This window comes from Harmonia axyridis, chromosome X, assembly GCF_914767665.1.
Source record: "Harmonia axyridis chromosome X, icHarAxyr1.1, whole genome shotgun sequence".
In the NCBI taxonomy this organism is placed as follows: domain Eukaryota; kingdom Metazoa; phylum Arthropoda; class Insecta; order Coleoptera; family Coccinellidae; genus Harmonia; species Harmonia axyridis.
The window spans coordinates 5,006,493-5,024,398 of NC_059508.1; the positions used below are offsets into that span (position 1 = coordinate 5,006,493).

At 34.3% G+C, this 17,906-nt stretch overlaps 1 protein-coding gene across 9 annotated transcripts in view; it reads right to left on the minus strand.

Annotated features, from left to right (window-relative positions):
- LOC123686505 (neuronal acetylcholine receptor subunit alpha-7) overlaps window positions 1-17,906 on the minus strand; it is a 165,312-nt gene that overhangs the window by 23,267 nt on the left and 124,139 nt on the right. For all 9 annotated transcript variants that reach the window (XM_045626696.1, XM_045626697.1, XM_045626699.1 and 6 more), the window contains exon 2: window positions 286-425. In XM_045626696.1, coding sequence (XP_045482652.1) covers window positions 286-425 — 140 coding nt within the window. The remainder of the gene's footprint in view (window positions 1-285; window positions 426-17,906) is intronic.

Genomic DNA, 17,906 nt, shown 5'->3' on the forward strand with positions numbered 1-17,906 from the left:
CAGTAATCAAGTATTTCAGATTGAAAAAGTCGTATAACATTATGAAGAGTTAGGAGTTTTTGTCGATCTGAATTGGTATCGTTTCATCAAGTTAAAATGATCAGGTTTCCAAGTTCCGGGTATAAAGCACATTTGATAGCTACGCCGCAGCTTTGAAACTGATATTGGTTTATGAATTCTTCAATATCTCACATTTCTCTCCACTCAACTTTGTTTTCACTCTTGTAACATATAAAAATATCCGAATAAGGCAGAATTTCGATTTGTAAGAAAAAAAATACTAACCACATCTATGATTTGTTGAAGAGTTAGGCCAAATTTTACTGCTATAGCTTCCGACTCGTTAGCTACAGGTCTCTCAAGTACGTTGTAGACGCTGAGTAGGTTGTTGAGTAGTCTCTTTTCATGGGGACCTTGTAGAGTATCTGAAAAATAAAAGAAACAAATGAGAAAAGCACTTACATGAAGTTAGAGAATTTTGCGTGGCTTTTCAAATTCGAATACACGTAATTTTTCACGATATTTCTCGTGTAGATTTTTGATTTGAATTCACAAATCTACAAGATACAATAAAAAAAAATTTGCAGGTTCGACTTTTTCCATTTCGATATATGTCATTATACAGGGTGTTCTACAAGCCCTAGGACTTCGAGAAATGATAGCTGCACTCTGAATTTTTTTCTTATGAACATAGGTCCTATTTTTTTCCGCTCAGAAGTGACAAGCATTTGAAAAAATATTCTCTTGGCTTGAATGCAAGCCTGACATCGATGGACTAAATATTCTGTTATTGGCCAGATTGGATTGGGTTCGTTACTTATTTGGTTTGCTGTATCTTTATTTCTATCGAGTGATTGTTGAAATATTATTTCAACACGATAGACAAGTCCTTTAAAATAAAATTAGAGGATTGAGATCTGGCGAACAAGATGGCCATGACATGAATACTTCCTTGACCTATCCATTTATTCGGAAAATTTTTATTTAACCAAGCAACTACTTGTCTCCTTCCGTCATTTATGACTTGTACTGGCTTGCTGAAATTGTCTAGGTTCCATACAAGTTCATTATGATTGTTGTTGATATCGTCGCTCTTCTGGAGTTTCCATTAAAATAACCATATTCAAATAAATTGTCTGCCAACTGCTGAGTTGTGAAAGAATGTATTGTTATTCAAAATGTTCAAGTAATAATAATAATAATAATTCGAAATAGTTCCATGGAGCAAAATAGACGTCGAAAACTTGCGACGTAAAATGAAAACGCTGATGACAAAAGCATACAAGCACCATCCGAAAAGAAGAATTGAGAGGACTGCACTGCCTAGAAATAATGGAGGCAGGGGTCTGACGGACATCATGGAACTTGCTAATGGGCAGATAGAAAGCCTTCGGGAATACTTCAGAAATCAAGCGAGTACATCAGAGGTCTAGAAAATACTGTGTGAAGCAGACGAATCAACACCTTCACAACTTCACAAGGAGCAATTTTCATTCAACCACCAAACAAACCAAGAAAAACTGCAAAGATGGAGAGAGAAGCCTCTGCATAAAAGACATTTCAACGAGGTGAACCAGGATCATCTCGACATTGAAGCGTCGAACTATTCGCCCACACCAGGTGCGATGTATCCAAAAACGGAAGGATTTCTTTTAGCCATCCAAGATCAAGTGATCTCAACGAGAAATTACTGCAAGCATATCATAAAGGATCGAACTATTACTGACGATCGATGCCATTATGGGTGTCCAACGATTGAGACAATCCAACATATCACAGGAGGATGTCAAATGTTTGCAGGGAAAGAATATAAATAGAGACACGATGCAGTAGGAAAGATACTGCACAAAGAAATGGCAACCAAATTAAAACTAATTCATTCTGAAAAAGTACCATACTACAAGTACCAACCGGAAACCATCCTGGAAAACGAACGCTATAAACTGTTCTGGGATCGTACAGTTTTGACTGATAAAACAGTTGCTCACAACAGGCCAGATATACTGCTAGTCGATAAACATCAAAAGACAGCAATACTCATCGACGTAGCAATACCAAATAATAACAACATGCGTCAAAAAGAGGTCGAAAAAATTTCAAAATATAGGGACCTCGAATTTCAGATAAAGCGTCAGTAGGGAATGATATCAACGAAAACTATTCCAATTATCATCTCAACAACTGGAATAGTACCCAAAAATCTCGAGAAGAATATCAAGCAACTAGGACTTAGTGAGTATATATGTAATAAAATGCAAAAAGCTGTTCTTTTAGGTACTGCAAGGACGGTGAGAAAATTCCTAGGAGGTGACGGACAGGTCCAAGGATCGACGAGATCATGTAAAAGAGGACCAGAAGTTCGTTGAGGACCAGAAAGACCACAAGAACTGGACACGACCGAGCTCTATCCTCATGATATTTTAAATATCTGGGATTGAGTGAATGTTCCTCTAAGCAGGGAGTGAGAAACCCGGCGTCGAGGAGTGTTTTCGATCCTACGCGTATAGGCTGAAGTGGGGGATTAAAAAAGAAATGTATAGAAAACACGTCAACAAATAGCAATAAACAAAAATTGTATTCAAGTGTTAAACACATTATGTAAGAAGCGCTCAGATCTTACTTTGCGGCGAGAAAATCTCGAGTATAAAATAAATGAAAAAACACTAGTTATCAAACACTAGTGATCTTTCAAAACGTATACGTTCTTTCAGTGCTAATTACACTGAATGAACCGTAATGAACGTATACGTTTTGAAAGATCACTTGTCGGGAATACGGTCCCAGTGCTTTCGTTTGACAACATACTTCATATTCAAACATGAAATAGTATATTTTAAAACATGTTGTAGAATGGGGTCCTATTCCAATACGAATGCGAAATTCGAAAATGAGCGACGAAGGAGCGAGTTTTAGAACGCATTAGTGTTGGAATAGCCTTCTGCAACGAGTATTAGACGATATTTTCTCTATTTCAGTCAAGTATTGTGAAATATTGTCAAAACTCAATGAAAAATTCAGATTATACATCCTAGTTACTTTTGTATTGTATCTTGGCAGTTGGTGTAGGTTTCGAATTTTAAAATAAATTGTAATAACGCATTGAATTCGTGAATTATATCTGACGAAATCGATTTAACAACCACAGAATTAAGAGAAATTGCGAATAATGTCGCAAATCATTTCACTAAATCTAAATTATATTAGATTGACAATTGAAGTGTGTTGAATTTTGATAGGATTGGAAGTCTGTGTAACAACCAAAAAACGAAAAATATAACTGAAAACAATGCAGTAATGAGTTCATTACAGCACTGTTTTCAGAACTGTAATGAACTCATTACGATACTGAAATAGAGATATAAATTTTCTCAAACTTTTGTAACTTCTGAACGAAAACGAATCAAACCTATGCCCTTAGGAAGCACAGCTATCATCTGTCAAACTTTATTATACAGCTTGTAGAACACCCTGTTTATCGGGAATAGGTACAGAAAAAGAAAATTCAATTTGTCTACTCGATCCTACAATTTTTTTGAAAATTAAAATTGTCATAAACTTCAAACCCCACAAAAATTAGGACCCCTTGTATATTTCCTCCGAAAGATATTTCATGAGGGTACAAAAAAATTATAGATAGCAGTGTAAATAGCAGTTTTCTCCAAAAGTCGAAACAGGGGTACTTGATGAAACAGGTAAGGCAGCGAACATAAGTGTTAAAGCATCGATTCACCGCTAAGCTGTGGGAATTGCTAGGGTCGGTCTCCCAAATTTCTACGAATGTCGAGATGATCGCCACCTATACATTCACTAAGCCACACTTGAAGAGCTGTTCTGGAAAGCTCTTATTCAATTTACACGAATTGCTTATAGGGAAACTATATTGAGTTTCAAGGGTTTGGATAGTCAATGTGTTAATAGTACATTAAATGGTGGTTTATTGAATAAACACTTCGGGAAATTCGTAATGTCCTGTTGCTTCGCAAACAGTATCTGTCACGAAATTTAGTGACAAGTGAGAAAATGAGAAAAACACTGATACGCTGCTCGCTGTAATTTTTCTACGAAATCTCGCATGAAACTTCGAATCGTTAACTTGCATCCAATCAACCTACAAAGGGATATGGCATGAACACAGGATTATATAATTCTGACAACACAATGTCATTCATCACTCAGAAGGAAGTTCTATGAGATAATGAAAATTTTTTTCCTTTCGATATTTGCCATTAGAGAATCTAATCCCATGCGTGATCAAAATTGCGGGATTTTCCATGAGGTATATGCGGGATTAAATATTAAAATTGCATATTAGACAATAAAAGCACAAACGTCTTTTGAAACGCCCAAGAAAGCAATAAACCACTCATAAGTTACGGACGAAGATGCAACACTAGTTACTGCTGAAACTATACTACGATTTATATCAGCAAATTGGAAAGTCATTATAACTCGAAATTGAGCAAAGAAATGGTTAAAGCTTTATTTTCTAGGATAAAAGGGGAGTCAAGTATGGTACTGTATTTAGAAAACCCAGGCAAATATTTGGAATTTCTGGGATAACAGTCAATGTCTACAAATGACCAAGTTTGTACTTCACAGCAAATCAACATTACGAAATTATATTAACAGTTTGACTGACAGGCTGCAAATAACGACGTATGTAGAAGGCAAAACACAATTCTAAACCTAAGACCATTTCTCTTATGCTGATGAGGATAATATGTCTCTATCTCATCTAGCAACGAGACGTGAACCATCGCCTTTGAATTCAGAAGAGGAACCGAATCATAGTATTAGTACTAAAGGGTGTTTTTTCAGAGCTATAGAACTTTAAATTGCAATAAAACAACGATGGATTATTCGATTGACATGAATTTTATTTATCCGCAAGATAATCTTGTGGCATTACATTTAAAATATGATTTCTGGCATATGACCACGGCTGGCTCAGATGTAGTCCAATCTGGACGTCCAATTTTCGATGACTTTTTGCAACATTTGTGGCCGTATATCGGCAATAACACGGCGAATGTTTTACATAGCCCCACAGAAAGTAGTCTAGCGGTGTTAAATCACAAGATCTTGGAGGTCAATTCACAGGTCCAAAACGTGAAATTAGGCGGTCACCAAACGATGTCTTTCAATAAATCGATTGTGGCACGAGCTGTGTGACATGTTGCGCCGTCTTGTTGGAACCACAGCTCCTGGACATCATGGTTGTTCAATTCAGGAATGAAAAAGCTAGTAATCATGGCTCTATACCGATCACCATTGACTGTAATGTTCTGGCCATCATCGTTTTCGAAGAAGTACGGACCAATGATTCCACCAGCCCATAAAGCGCACCAAACAGTCAGTTTTTCTGGATGTAACGGTGTTTCGACATACACTTGAGGATAAGCTTCGCTCCAAATGCGGCAGTTTTGTTTGTTGACGTAGCCATTCAACCAGAAGTGCGCTTCATCGCTAAACAAAATAAAATGGACGTAGTGCGCGATACGTATTCCGCACAGAACCATTATTTTCGAAATAAAATTGCACTATTTGCAAGCGTTGTTCAGGCATAAGTCAATTTATGATGAATTGCCAAACCAAACTGAGAATAAATCATTTGACAGCTGTTGAATCGGTCGCTATCTTGAACAGTAATGCCAACTTAAAGTTATATACCTCGAAAAAAAACACCCGTTATATGGGTAGCAGAATCAAAGGCTTCTTCTATGGCTGTACGAGCACAAAAACGAACAACACTTGACCAGTTATTCAAACAAGAAATGATCATTTTTGAATGCAGACGGTATAAGGCATGAAATGAACCATCGCCTTTGAATTTAAAAGAGAAATCGAATCATAGTATTCGTACTGCGTGGGTACCACAATCAAAGGCTTCTTCTATGGCTGTACGAGCACGTGTATCAACATTACTTGACCAGTTATTAAAACATGAAAAGACCCTTTTTGAATGCAGACAGAATAAGGCTACGGGTACATACTTGGGAGCTGTTTACAACTCCGACCCTCGACTTAATTTCCATCAATCACAAACGCTCAATTTTGAATAGCAAATGGTTTCTAGTTGGAAAAACTGTTACGCAGCACTAATCGGCAGATTTCTGAGTCCACCCGCGCCAAAACTCGACAGCTGTTGCCATGAAATAAACACTTTTATATTATAGTATGTTTTTAATAGCATAAGAACTTTTCATGAGCATATTTAAAAGGTTGAGTACAAAGAGTTATTATTAACAGTACCGCATTCTTGCGGATCTGCGGGATTGATAATTTTTATCCCGCGGATTTGCGAGATTGATATTTTGGTGCGGGATTGGATTCTCTACTTGCCATTATACAGGGTGTTTCCTAAACATGCGGCAAAAATTCAGGGGGTTGTTCCTTGGACTATTTTAAGCATGTTTTGTCCTTGGATGATTTTTGAAAAACCTCTTTGTTTCGAAGATAAAGGGCGAACAACATTTTTCATATTTTTAAAATTAATAATAGTTTAAATAAAAATGCGTACCGCACTGTGTTTACTAAGTAGGTACAATTTATTTTTAAATTTGTTTAACAACATTCCAATTACTAAAAACGGCCAGTTTTTTGACTAAAAATTGATAAGTGCAGATGGTAAAGGAATACAGATTGAACACGGTTTTCATTTGAATTCGTTTTGTGATGTATTAGCAATTAACATTTTATCTTTGACTATTATGAATCGCTATACAAACACCGAGATGACTGACATGCATTTCATTTATGGACTTGCTGATGGAAATTCATTAAAAGCTAGGAGGTTGTACATTGAACGATTTCCTGGGCGTAATATTCCTGACAGAAAATTGTTTCAAAATATTCATCAACGTCTGCATGAAACAGGCGCATTGAAAAAAATGGGGGGACCAGGAAAACCAAACACAGTAAGAACGGTGGAACTGGAAGAGAATGTGCTGGACATGATCGAAGAAGACCCTAGTACTTCTACTCGAAAAATTTCCAATACTTTGAATGTGAGTAATAATAATGTTTGGAAAATTCTTAAAGACAATTTGTTATACCCATACCATATGCAACGCGTTCAGGCACTTATTCCTACTGATTTTCCCCCACGTATTGCATTTTGTCAATGGCTTTTAACCACATTAGTTCAAATTCCTCAATTACTGACGCTGATTTTTTTTACCGATGAAGCGAATTTCTCAAGAAATGCAATAAGAAATGTTCATAACAACCATGTATGGGCCGACGAAAATCCACATGAGGTAATTGAAGATCGTTTTCAACATCAGTTCTCATTGAATGTTTGGGTTGGTATTGTGGGTGACTGCCTAATAGGGCCGATATTTTTACCAGAAAGACTTACCGGGGACGTGTATCGCAACTTTTTAGAACAAACGTTACCTCTGTTTTTGGAGGATGTACCATTGGCAATAAGACATGCAATGTGGTTTATGCACGATGGTGCACCAGCGCATTTTAGTTTGGTTGCTCGTGAGTTTTTAACATTAACATACGGAGATCGCTGGATTGGAAGAGGTGGACCTCATTTATGGCCTGCTCGTTCCCCGGACTTAAACCCCTTAGATTATTTCCTATGGGGCCATCTAAAATCATTAGTTTATACCACTCCAGTAGAAAATGTGGAAGACTTGCGAAATCGGATCATTGCTGGGTGTAACTTAATAAGAAATGATCCTGGTGTTTTTGAAAGGGTTCGGCAGTCAATGAGGAGAAGATTGGATGCTTGTATGCTGGCTAGAGGTGGTCATTTTCAACAGTTTTTGTAGGTTGAGTTGAATTTTCATGAAATTTTTCATAATAAAATGTTATTATCTGAAATTTTGTTTCCCCTATATCTTCGAAACAAATAGGTTTTTCAAAAATCATCAAAGGACAAAATATTCTTAGAATAGTCCAAGGAACAACCCCCTGAATTTTTGCCGCATGTTTAGGAAACACCCTGTATATCATGCATTAAGAATATTCATACATTTCTTTTGCATTTCCCGATGATTTGATCAGATAGATTTCGACCTCGAATTCTTCGTTAGTGTGTCCAACCCAATAATTATTTGAAAGAATTCTAGGCCCACTTTTATTCAATTTTATCACATTATATTGCATATAATATTGGTGTTTATGGCTTCCAACTCGTCCCTGTAATTATTCAAGATCAAACCTACAAAATGTAGTATTGAATTGTGGAATTGATAATTCATTTCGTATTCCGATATTTACGATGGAAGGGATATTGGATTGGCACAAATCGTTTGGTCGGTAACTGTTTTTCTCTCATCAACTATTCGTTGTTGAATTCTCATTATGCCGAATAGGATACAACAGCGCAGCTGACAGAATATTCAATTTACAGCAATACCCTGAAGCGTATAGAAAATATTGGATTCTCTCAGGAATCTCATTCAATTTCAAACTATACTTCAGGTGAATATTTCATGTCAGAATCGAAAGAGATTTTCTATGAAATGATAAATAATCAATTTTCGATTAACTTTCTAGCAGAACGTTTTTGATAGATTGATACATGGGTTTTTAGGCCCTCTTTCATCCATGCGTCTATTGTTAATACATATTAATAAAGTTTATTCCTAGTTATTGGACACATCCAAACTAAAGTTAGACTCTGTTGGATAAATTGTTACATAAATATGCAGTCAGTATTTTTCTCGATATTCTTCATGAACTTTTCAAGGATAAAGCAATGGACACGAAATATTGCAAGGAGATTTAAATAATTATTTATATCTGCAAGGAAAACCCTAGGTAGGACCTATTGTCATTATAATGTTGTGCATGTTTTCTGATATTCTATTTGCATTTTATCTAGGTCTAGTCATTTCAGATCTATTTGGAAATTTCTATCCTGATCGAATTCGATGTATTGGAAATATTTGCTCCTATAGTGTTTTTACCTTTTAACGTCATCAGTCGTCGAACCTTATTTTGAGATCATTCCTGGCATAGATATCACAATAAAATAATACTGGGTTTTTCCTTTTAATTGGAAGTACAACAAAAAATGAGAGATTCCAAGGATGTTTTTAAGGAAAAAAGTCTTATAAACATGGGCCCGCAAACGCTCTGAAAGAGCTTTTTTTCTTGTAGTACTTATTTTTGTGATGATTATACCACACCTTCATTGATATTCGCCACAAATTAGGTAAATAAGTACCAAAATTCATTTATTCATTACAGCTGACTAACTGGCTCTTTAAAATAATATAGATTTTCCTAGAGAATTGTTTGAAATTTTTTTCTCGCAATCGGTAGCACAAGAAATCAAAAAGTGTAGTGCTGGACCATTGTCTTCTTTTACATTTTTCTAAACTACCAATGATCCACCAAAAAAAAAAGGACTAGAGGAAAGAATGTGGCACTGTTCCAGAAAAAATATCACTCCGTTGATTTGCATTCAAAATTAGAATATCACATGATGAAAATTCCAAATTGGAATATCTATGCCAAACTCAAGTATAATATCTTGAAGTGAAAGCAAGGTTGTAAAAGAAAAAACATGAAAAAAAAGTAACACCATTTATCTCGAAAACAAAGCGTTTGCTTTGATTCTTAAAATGATCCGAAGCATCAATTTTGTCTGTACCTCCAATTTAGGAACACCATGTTAATCGCTCTGTTTGGAGAACGAAGACTTGAAAAGGATCACGTGTAGAATATTCGAAATCTGTAAAATCAAATTTTGAAATTATGTTCAATATTCCAACCAAAATATAGTAATTGAAATCTGAATTGATTGAATTAAATTTTAATATCCACATGAGAGTGCACTGAATTTCTAAAGAAGTCAAGTTATTATCTGTTGAACAATCTAACTCGGCATCATGAAATTCAATTCGTATGTTGCTTTGATGCTTCCCATTTGACGGAATCTTGTTGTGAAACTCCACTCCGAAATGTTCTGAAATTCCGAATATTAAGCCCACTTTGCAAGTAGCGCAACTCTTCTTTCTCAAGTTTCTGGTTAACGTAGTAAACTACAAATAGAATGAAAACACTCAAATAATGTAGCCTGATGAAGCCACAGTGTGGCTAAAAAATTGTCACAGGCAATAAAGTAGGAAATTATTTTGTTTTTACTTTATTTATAATGAATTTACGCCGAGTAAGGACAGAATCCATTAAAAAAGTACAAAGCTACACAAGTATTCGAATATTCTAGTGCCGATAAAGTTAGGAGAATGAAGCTATTCACAAATTGATGAGGACACATTTCAAACGTAGAGAAAGAAGTGAGTAGAAAACTAGAAAAGGGCATCTCTAAAATTTGAAGTGTTTTATTTCGATGGGGACGTAAAAGGTGGTAGAAGATCCGAACGACGCATAAATGTAGCTAATTCATATATTTCGTTTTTACGAACATAAATACCTCAGTAAGAGGCTCCCATGGGGTATTAGTCCTTCAGATCCCACAATATATAAAGAGTCCCATTATTCAGTAGAGATTATAGGCAGAAAGATAAGCGTAAAAGTTCTGTTTATTCATTCTTCGTATTTCTTCGCCACCAGAATCCTGATTTGGATTATTATTTCAGGAATTAGACAAAGCCACCAGATTTTTTCATTTTCGCGGTTGTAAGAAGTACAACATTATTCATGAGAGGATCTATTTATCACAAATAAAAGGATAAATACGTTGAGTACAAATGAGCCGATAATTCTTTATTTCCCACTTGTTTCACGCTACCAAGGGCTATTTTCTTGTCGGAATGTTCGTTATTTTCTAATTTTGAGCTGGAAGTGGTCTGAAAGATTGGGTTTGACTTAGTGATGAAGCAGACTAAATGAATTCTGTCCGTCCGTTTGGCCACCGCGTATACGTTCATTTCAGGATGCAATGGGATGAACAGATAGACGGATAGTGAATTTTTCAATGCTAAGTTCGGAGTCCAAATCAGGGCTTCATTTGTAAATGGACAAACTTCGTTTAGGGAATTATTAGAGCCATATGAAATTTGGTTTTCCCAGTAATTGAAAATTGAAATTATGAAATTGATTGCAAAATGCTAAAAGATTGGGTGATTTAAATTTCGTGCGTATATAGAGTTCATCGATTATTCAAAAATTCAGCTATACGGTGAAATATCACCCAATGACTAATTAAAACACATTTTTTTCTTGAAAATTCGACTATATTCTTTAACACAGTCACCTTCAAGGGTGAAACATATACAAAGTGTCCCAAATTCAATGCTCACTGAAAGCATATCGGGAACTACAAGAGAAAAAATCTTCAAGGGCCCAATTTTTTTTCGAAATAATAAGATATCAGAAATCAGATCGTGAATATTTTGATTCGTTCTCAAGTTACAGGGCACTTCTAAAAAATTACTGTTTCAAATATTTCACTATATCTTGGTTTGTCTTTGAGATAATCGAAAAATTCTCAAACATTTTGTTGGTAATTTTTATGGTTTATCTGATAGTCATAACAGATGATAGATAGAAATCATTCACCGTTTTAGAGAAATAGAGAAGAGTTGCTGTTTTTTGAATGGGTCACCTAATGTTTTTCAACGCACTCTTTTAGCCGCAGATCTGTCGAAAAGCATTCTTTTATCAATTTTGAAAAAACATACGTTTTGAAGAAATTCAGTTTTTCGATTTCATTTTTTCGATGGGACACCTAATATACAAATATGTTTCTATTATTTAGAGATTTAATTCATTTTGTGTCCATTGAATAATTGTAATCAAGTTATATATAGGGTGTCCCATTCAAAAAACAGCAACTCTCCTCTATATCTTTAACATGATGGTAATTAATTTCTATGATGTGTAAAATATGTACAATAAAAATTATTGAAAAACACAAAATGAATTGAATCTCGAAATAAATGGAGAATATTTATATATGAGGTGTCCCATTGAAACAATGAACTCGAAAAACTCAAAATCTTTGAAACGAATGATTGATATTTTTGAAAAGCCAATAACGGGATACTTTTCAACAAATATGCAGCTGAAAAAACTGCCTTGAAAGATATGAGTTGTCCCGTTTAATAAATACCAAATATCTCCTATATCTCTAAAACGGTAATTGATTTCTATGATCTGTTAAGAGTATCATATAAAATAAACCATAAAAATTCTAGAAGAAGAAATTTTTTTGAATAACCAATATTCAATTAGTCTATTTTTCAAAATATATCATTATTTCCTCCTATCTTGTTTCCTTGCCAAATACATAAATTGAATTCCAAGAATCGCCAGTAGATTGATTCAAGGATTGTGCATAAAACACATTAGATAAAGATGAAAGCCTCTTCAAATAGTTATGAAGTAAATCTCACTCTATTGTTAGCTTTTGGGGTTAGAAGACAATGCAGATATCTTACAATGGTCAATTATTTAACGTCAATGACTATTCTATCTTGATAATTATCCTTCGCTCTAATGAAAAATAGATTAGATTTCAGTGAACTGGATTTCACCAGTTCTATAAAAACGGTTCGATCATTTTGATACTCTCATTATTAAAATTGAATTGAAAAATTATGTTTCCTTCTGTACGAGAAATGAGATGAACAGTTTGCTTAGAGAATGAACATCCTAACTGAACCTGTTAGTTTCATTAAAGCTGAATAATTGCAAGTTAATCAAGCTGTCCTTCTGGATAGATATTTGTTAGGCCTAGCTCTAAAGCTTTTGCGAACCAATGCACCTTGAGAAACATTTTGCTTTCTAATCTCTATGTATGACCTACATCAGCTTTATATCTTCGAATGTGTGTAGAAGTACAATATTGTGTGAAACAATGGCTATTATATCGAATTAATAACCTAGGAAATCTATTTACTTATAGGGAATGTAATACAGTTATTAATTCCTTTTTATAATTTTAGATAACGTTTTCGTTCCTTCAATGTACCATGTAATAATCGAATATTGAAGCCACATTTTTCAAAGAATAAACAGTACTATTTCAATTTAAAAAATTGAAACTATATACTATAGAATATTGCTTGTGGTTCTTTTATTTTGTGTTGAAACAATCAAAATTTACTCTGAGAAAAAAAAATGAGATGCTCAATTGAAAACTCTGATAAGGTTCAGAAAAGAAATGATTGTTTCCGAGATATGAAACAATACTCGGATATAAGTGATATTCCTAATATTTTTCTATCCTATACAACTGTCATCATTTCGTCGAAGCATAGTGAATATTCGAAGGATTCAATATGACGTTGATTGAATCTTCTTGTGTATTAGGACGTTGTGCACAAGAGAAATTTGAAACAATGAGAAACCACACAATGAGAGAGAGTGAGAGAGGGAGAGAGAGAGAGATCAGCTTTTTGCCGATTTCTATTTCGTATAACTGACAGAAAATGCATTGTCTGTTTTCGTTCGCTTTGAACTATTTAATAAACAGTTCCCTTTATCCTTCGAGAGGATGAATTGTCTATCACAACCGTAAGTGCAAGAAACCATGATTGAATATTATGAACAGTGGCGTAGCTAGGTAATTATGGTCCCTGGTATAAATTAACAACATTTATATCAACCACTGGAAGATCTATGGAGTTTTATAATTTCTTGGAGGAGCTGTAGATTGTAAATAGTCAGAGGATATATTTCCACTAATCAATGATGGAAATTTGTTTTGGAATGATTCTTCGAGGTTCGTCTAACTGATGACGAATCCGTCCTCAAATTCGATTTTGTTCGTTCGTTAACCTAAAACCTTTAGAATTGAAGGACCTAGAACAATGAAATTGACAGGTAGGTACAGATCTTGACTGCCACTTTCAATTTGGCTATGGGTAAAATCCGATTTAGGGTTCCTCAAATTAGTCCATTCGAAATTTTGTTTTATTGTTGATTTTTATACTGCTTATTCGATCAAGATGAAAATCCCAATTTGAGGGCAGAATGACAATTTTGAGATCAAAATCACAGGACATTCGAAAAGATAATTGAAAAAATTATTTCCGTCACCACAGAACGGACGGAGTTGAGATTTTGTGGTTGAGTTTCGATCTTCTTTCAAAAAATGATTATACAGATTCGATCTGGTTGAGGTTATTCGCAAAATTTTGTATGGATAGCAAAACCAGAACGATTGAACTCAAGAATCATATTGAAAAACAATAATTTTATATTTCACTGACAACAGATCCGAGCGAATTTGAATTTTGTGTGTGTATTTGCGAATAAGAAAATTAGAAAATTCAAGGAGAGTATCGAAAAGATTGGGCGCTTATTATTTATGCGCAAATTGTGCCCTTGGAGATCACATTACCCATATACAGTTCTGCGGTCCAAGGATATAGTTGGCGCATAAATGAAAAAGCTGTTAAAAGCTCCCAACTGCACGTTAGTGTTTGCCTCATTTTTTATTAACTTTGTCATCATCGATTTCGTACAAGTTTTCGTTCTGAATCTCATTTTCACTTATTATCGTACCCAGGGAAAATAACACAGAAGCGTTCACATAAATTGTGGTTGGTATGGAATTCCCAAATTGAATTTTGATGGGAATTTCAGCTCTGAATCACCATTCGAGATGCAGCGTCCCCTAATGTTAATCTCTACTCGCAGCATAAAAAAACCTTTTTAAAATTAATACAAGAGAGATCTATTGAAAATGTAAATATAAGGACCTTCGTCGAGGATAATCTTCTTCCAGTGGAAGTTGTCTAGTAGCTAGGATAATCCGGGTGCATTAGTTTCATCTTCAGTATTTTAGGTCTGAACGGTTATTATTTTCATCGAAATATCCACTTGGGACTTCTTGGAATTCTTCTGAATACAGATTCAATCTTTTCTCCGCTAATCCTATTCTAATCGATCCCAGACTAATATCTCCCAAGTCACGGATCGTTTTTGAACGGAATTTCTTATTATCAAAAGCTGAAGTAACCACAATCTTGTGCAAGTTTTTTTAGTTATCGTTAGACGCAAGTTTTCATTGCTAAGTTGTCATCATCAATGACTCAAGATTACTAACAAGAGCACAAAATGATAAAAATGTTCGGGGTGCTAATTTGAATTCAATGGATTCGATTCCTACTCGATGGAAATTCATTATAGATAAAATACAATAAAGTTTGCACTAATTTCTTAATGTTATTAGGGGGAATTACTTTGTTCCATTTCATCTATAATTCTCATTTTGTCATTTGTGGGAAAATTACGATTATCAACTATGCAATGTGTTGTAAATCAGAATTATTTTGGGTAAAATCCATTCCATGTTCGTGTTAAATAATGTTCATGTTTTGTGTTGTTTTCTATCCCGAATTTTCTAGGAACTAAATTCTGATATGTTGGTTGCAAATTGGTGGATGCGCAGGTTTCTTTTACGTTCACGTATTTATTCGTATATCAAACAAATAACAATTTTGAATATTGAATCTAGTCCTGTTCTATGTATTTCATTTTGCAAGTTGAACATGTTAACTCACAAACTCCTGATCCACTTGTTTTTGGATTTGAATCTTTCGCTTCGAATAACAATGATGATTTTTTATCGGATTGAAGGCAATATTCAGGTTCAATAATAATAATAATAATAATAATAATAATAATTAGCTAATTCTTTGCTTATATCACTGAAATACGGGACTAAAATGAATTTCTTGGTTTTTATGATAGGGTACATTCGATCTATTGCTATTTGTGATATAATCTATTCAACCGAATTCTCTACAATTTCTTGTTTGGACCCATTGTTTTTAATTTCAACCCATTTATTTAATTTGTGAATAAAATTAAAATTTTGTGTGGATATCGGTGTATGTGGGCTAACTGTTCGGATGATAGGCAGATAGGCAAACAAATATATCATCTAAAAATAAATACCAAAAGCTATATTTTTTTACCGTAATTCTGAGTTTAAAATGTTATTTTTTATATATGACATGAAAATATCTGAAAATCTTCAGCTTTATTGTAAGCCTATAGCCAAATCGATTAGTTGTTCATACAGTTTACTTGCTGAATTGGATATAGTATTATTGTATTCTTACTTCTAGAAGTATTATGAACTCGCAGTGTACCACAAGTGATTATTTATATCGGCATATGTCAGATAGAATTCTCGATTTAATACAATTGCTGAGTCTTCCCTGAATTTCAGCGACCTTTCCACCAAATAACCGAAAAAATTAGAATTAGTTCATCCTTCTGTGATGCAGATAATTAGCAGATCAAAACAACTTGTCAATTTTTTCCATGAAGAAAGCTGCATTCTGGATAATACACTCAAACTATGAACTTTATATATATGAAGCATATATACTGAAATATACAAATATAACAAAAAATGAATTTTTCTTAGTTTTATATACGAATAAATATATGAACGAAAAGGAAACTCACGCCTCCGCCAATTTGCAACCAACATGTCAGGATTTAGTTCCTATATTTTGAAATATAGGAACTAAATCACATTTCTTTAATTTGAAATAATGGGAGATAGAAAAGATATTGGAGAGTGTGTAGAGCGTCTTTAATCTTGAAATTCAAGGAGCTCTACACACTCTTCAATATCTGAAAAGTATACGAGTAAATATAGGAACGAAAAGGAAACCTGCGCATCCGCCAATTTGCAACCAGCAAATTAGAATTTTGTTCCTAGAAAATTCGGGATTGAAAACATAAAATGAATATCAACAAATTATAATATTTTCAATAATTGTTTGGCCAACATTACCATTGTCTGAAGAAGAACTTGAAATGAGTTCGATACTGAGAATTACAATGTTAATCTTAAACTGTGAATATTTAATGTTTGGTAGTGAAAGCATAGACAGTGAAAATCTTGTTTGAATATATTCATAATTCGGAGTTTCTTCCGTAATTTCCATTGAATGAACCATCCAGAAATTATACACGTAACGAGGTATTTATTGGGGTTAGAATGTTTGATCCAACGAATTAAAACACTGTTGTGATGTATAGCTCAGTCAAAGACGTTTATTCACGAGATTTGCCTCGGGAATAGACTCTGCTTCGGATGTTGAAATTTGCATATATTTGTAAATGGTTTCCGAACTGAACCCTGGTGGCTTGAAGCGAATAGGAGCGTTCGTTTGAAACTCTTTCGAACCGATAAAATAAACGCGTAGATATTTTCAATAAATCTGAATGGAATTTTTTCGAATATACCTACGATAGAAAGAATTTTAAAATTTGAAAGTTTTTATTTTATAGCATGATGGAAAAATGATTGAAAAATATGCACTCCAGCTTTTTTGAATTATATAGGTTGTTGACGTTTGTTTTTTTGACTTTTTTTCATAGCACCTTCCCTTCACAAGACATTCAACTCAAATGTGGTTCAGATATTCTAATTTAAAATTTTCATCCTGCGATGTGCTGATGCAAATCTACAGGTTGATATTTCTTTTGGGACAGAGATGCCCGCTTCTCTCCTCCAGAACTTTTATTGGTGGATCACTGGTAGTTTAGAGAAATGTTGAAAGAAATCTTGGTTCAGTACGACAATTTTTGGTTATTGTAGTTTTGTCGTATTTGCTACTAGGGATTCATCAAACCAAGTAGCTTGATATTTTAACCAACTACTTGACTTCAAATTCAAGCTCGTGAAAAAATTACATACTTGAGCTTGACTTGACTTTAGTTATTTAGTGATTGACTTGATATCAAGCTACTTGATATTACTTGAGCTTGATATGCACGCGTCGCACGGCATATATTTGCAATCTCGTGCGCGCTTAGACTAAATAAGGAGATTCCTCGAGCGCCGAGAGACTGAAGCATTCGCCAGTGTGACTCTATTAGTAGTTTTCTCACATTTCTATGAAATCTATTGGTAGATTTTGGTAGTTTTAAAAATATCTTTCTAAACTTGGCCAGAATTGCCAAGGATTTTTTTACCAACGCAAGTACTTTCAGCTCCTGTTGAA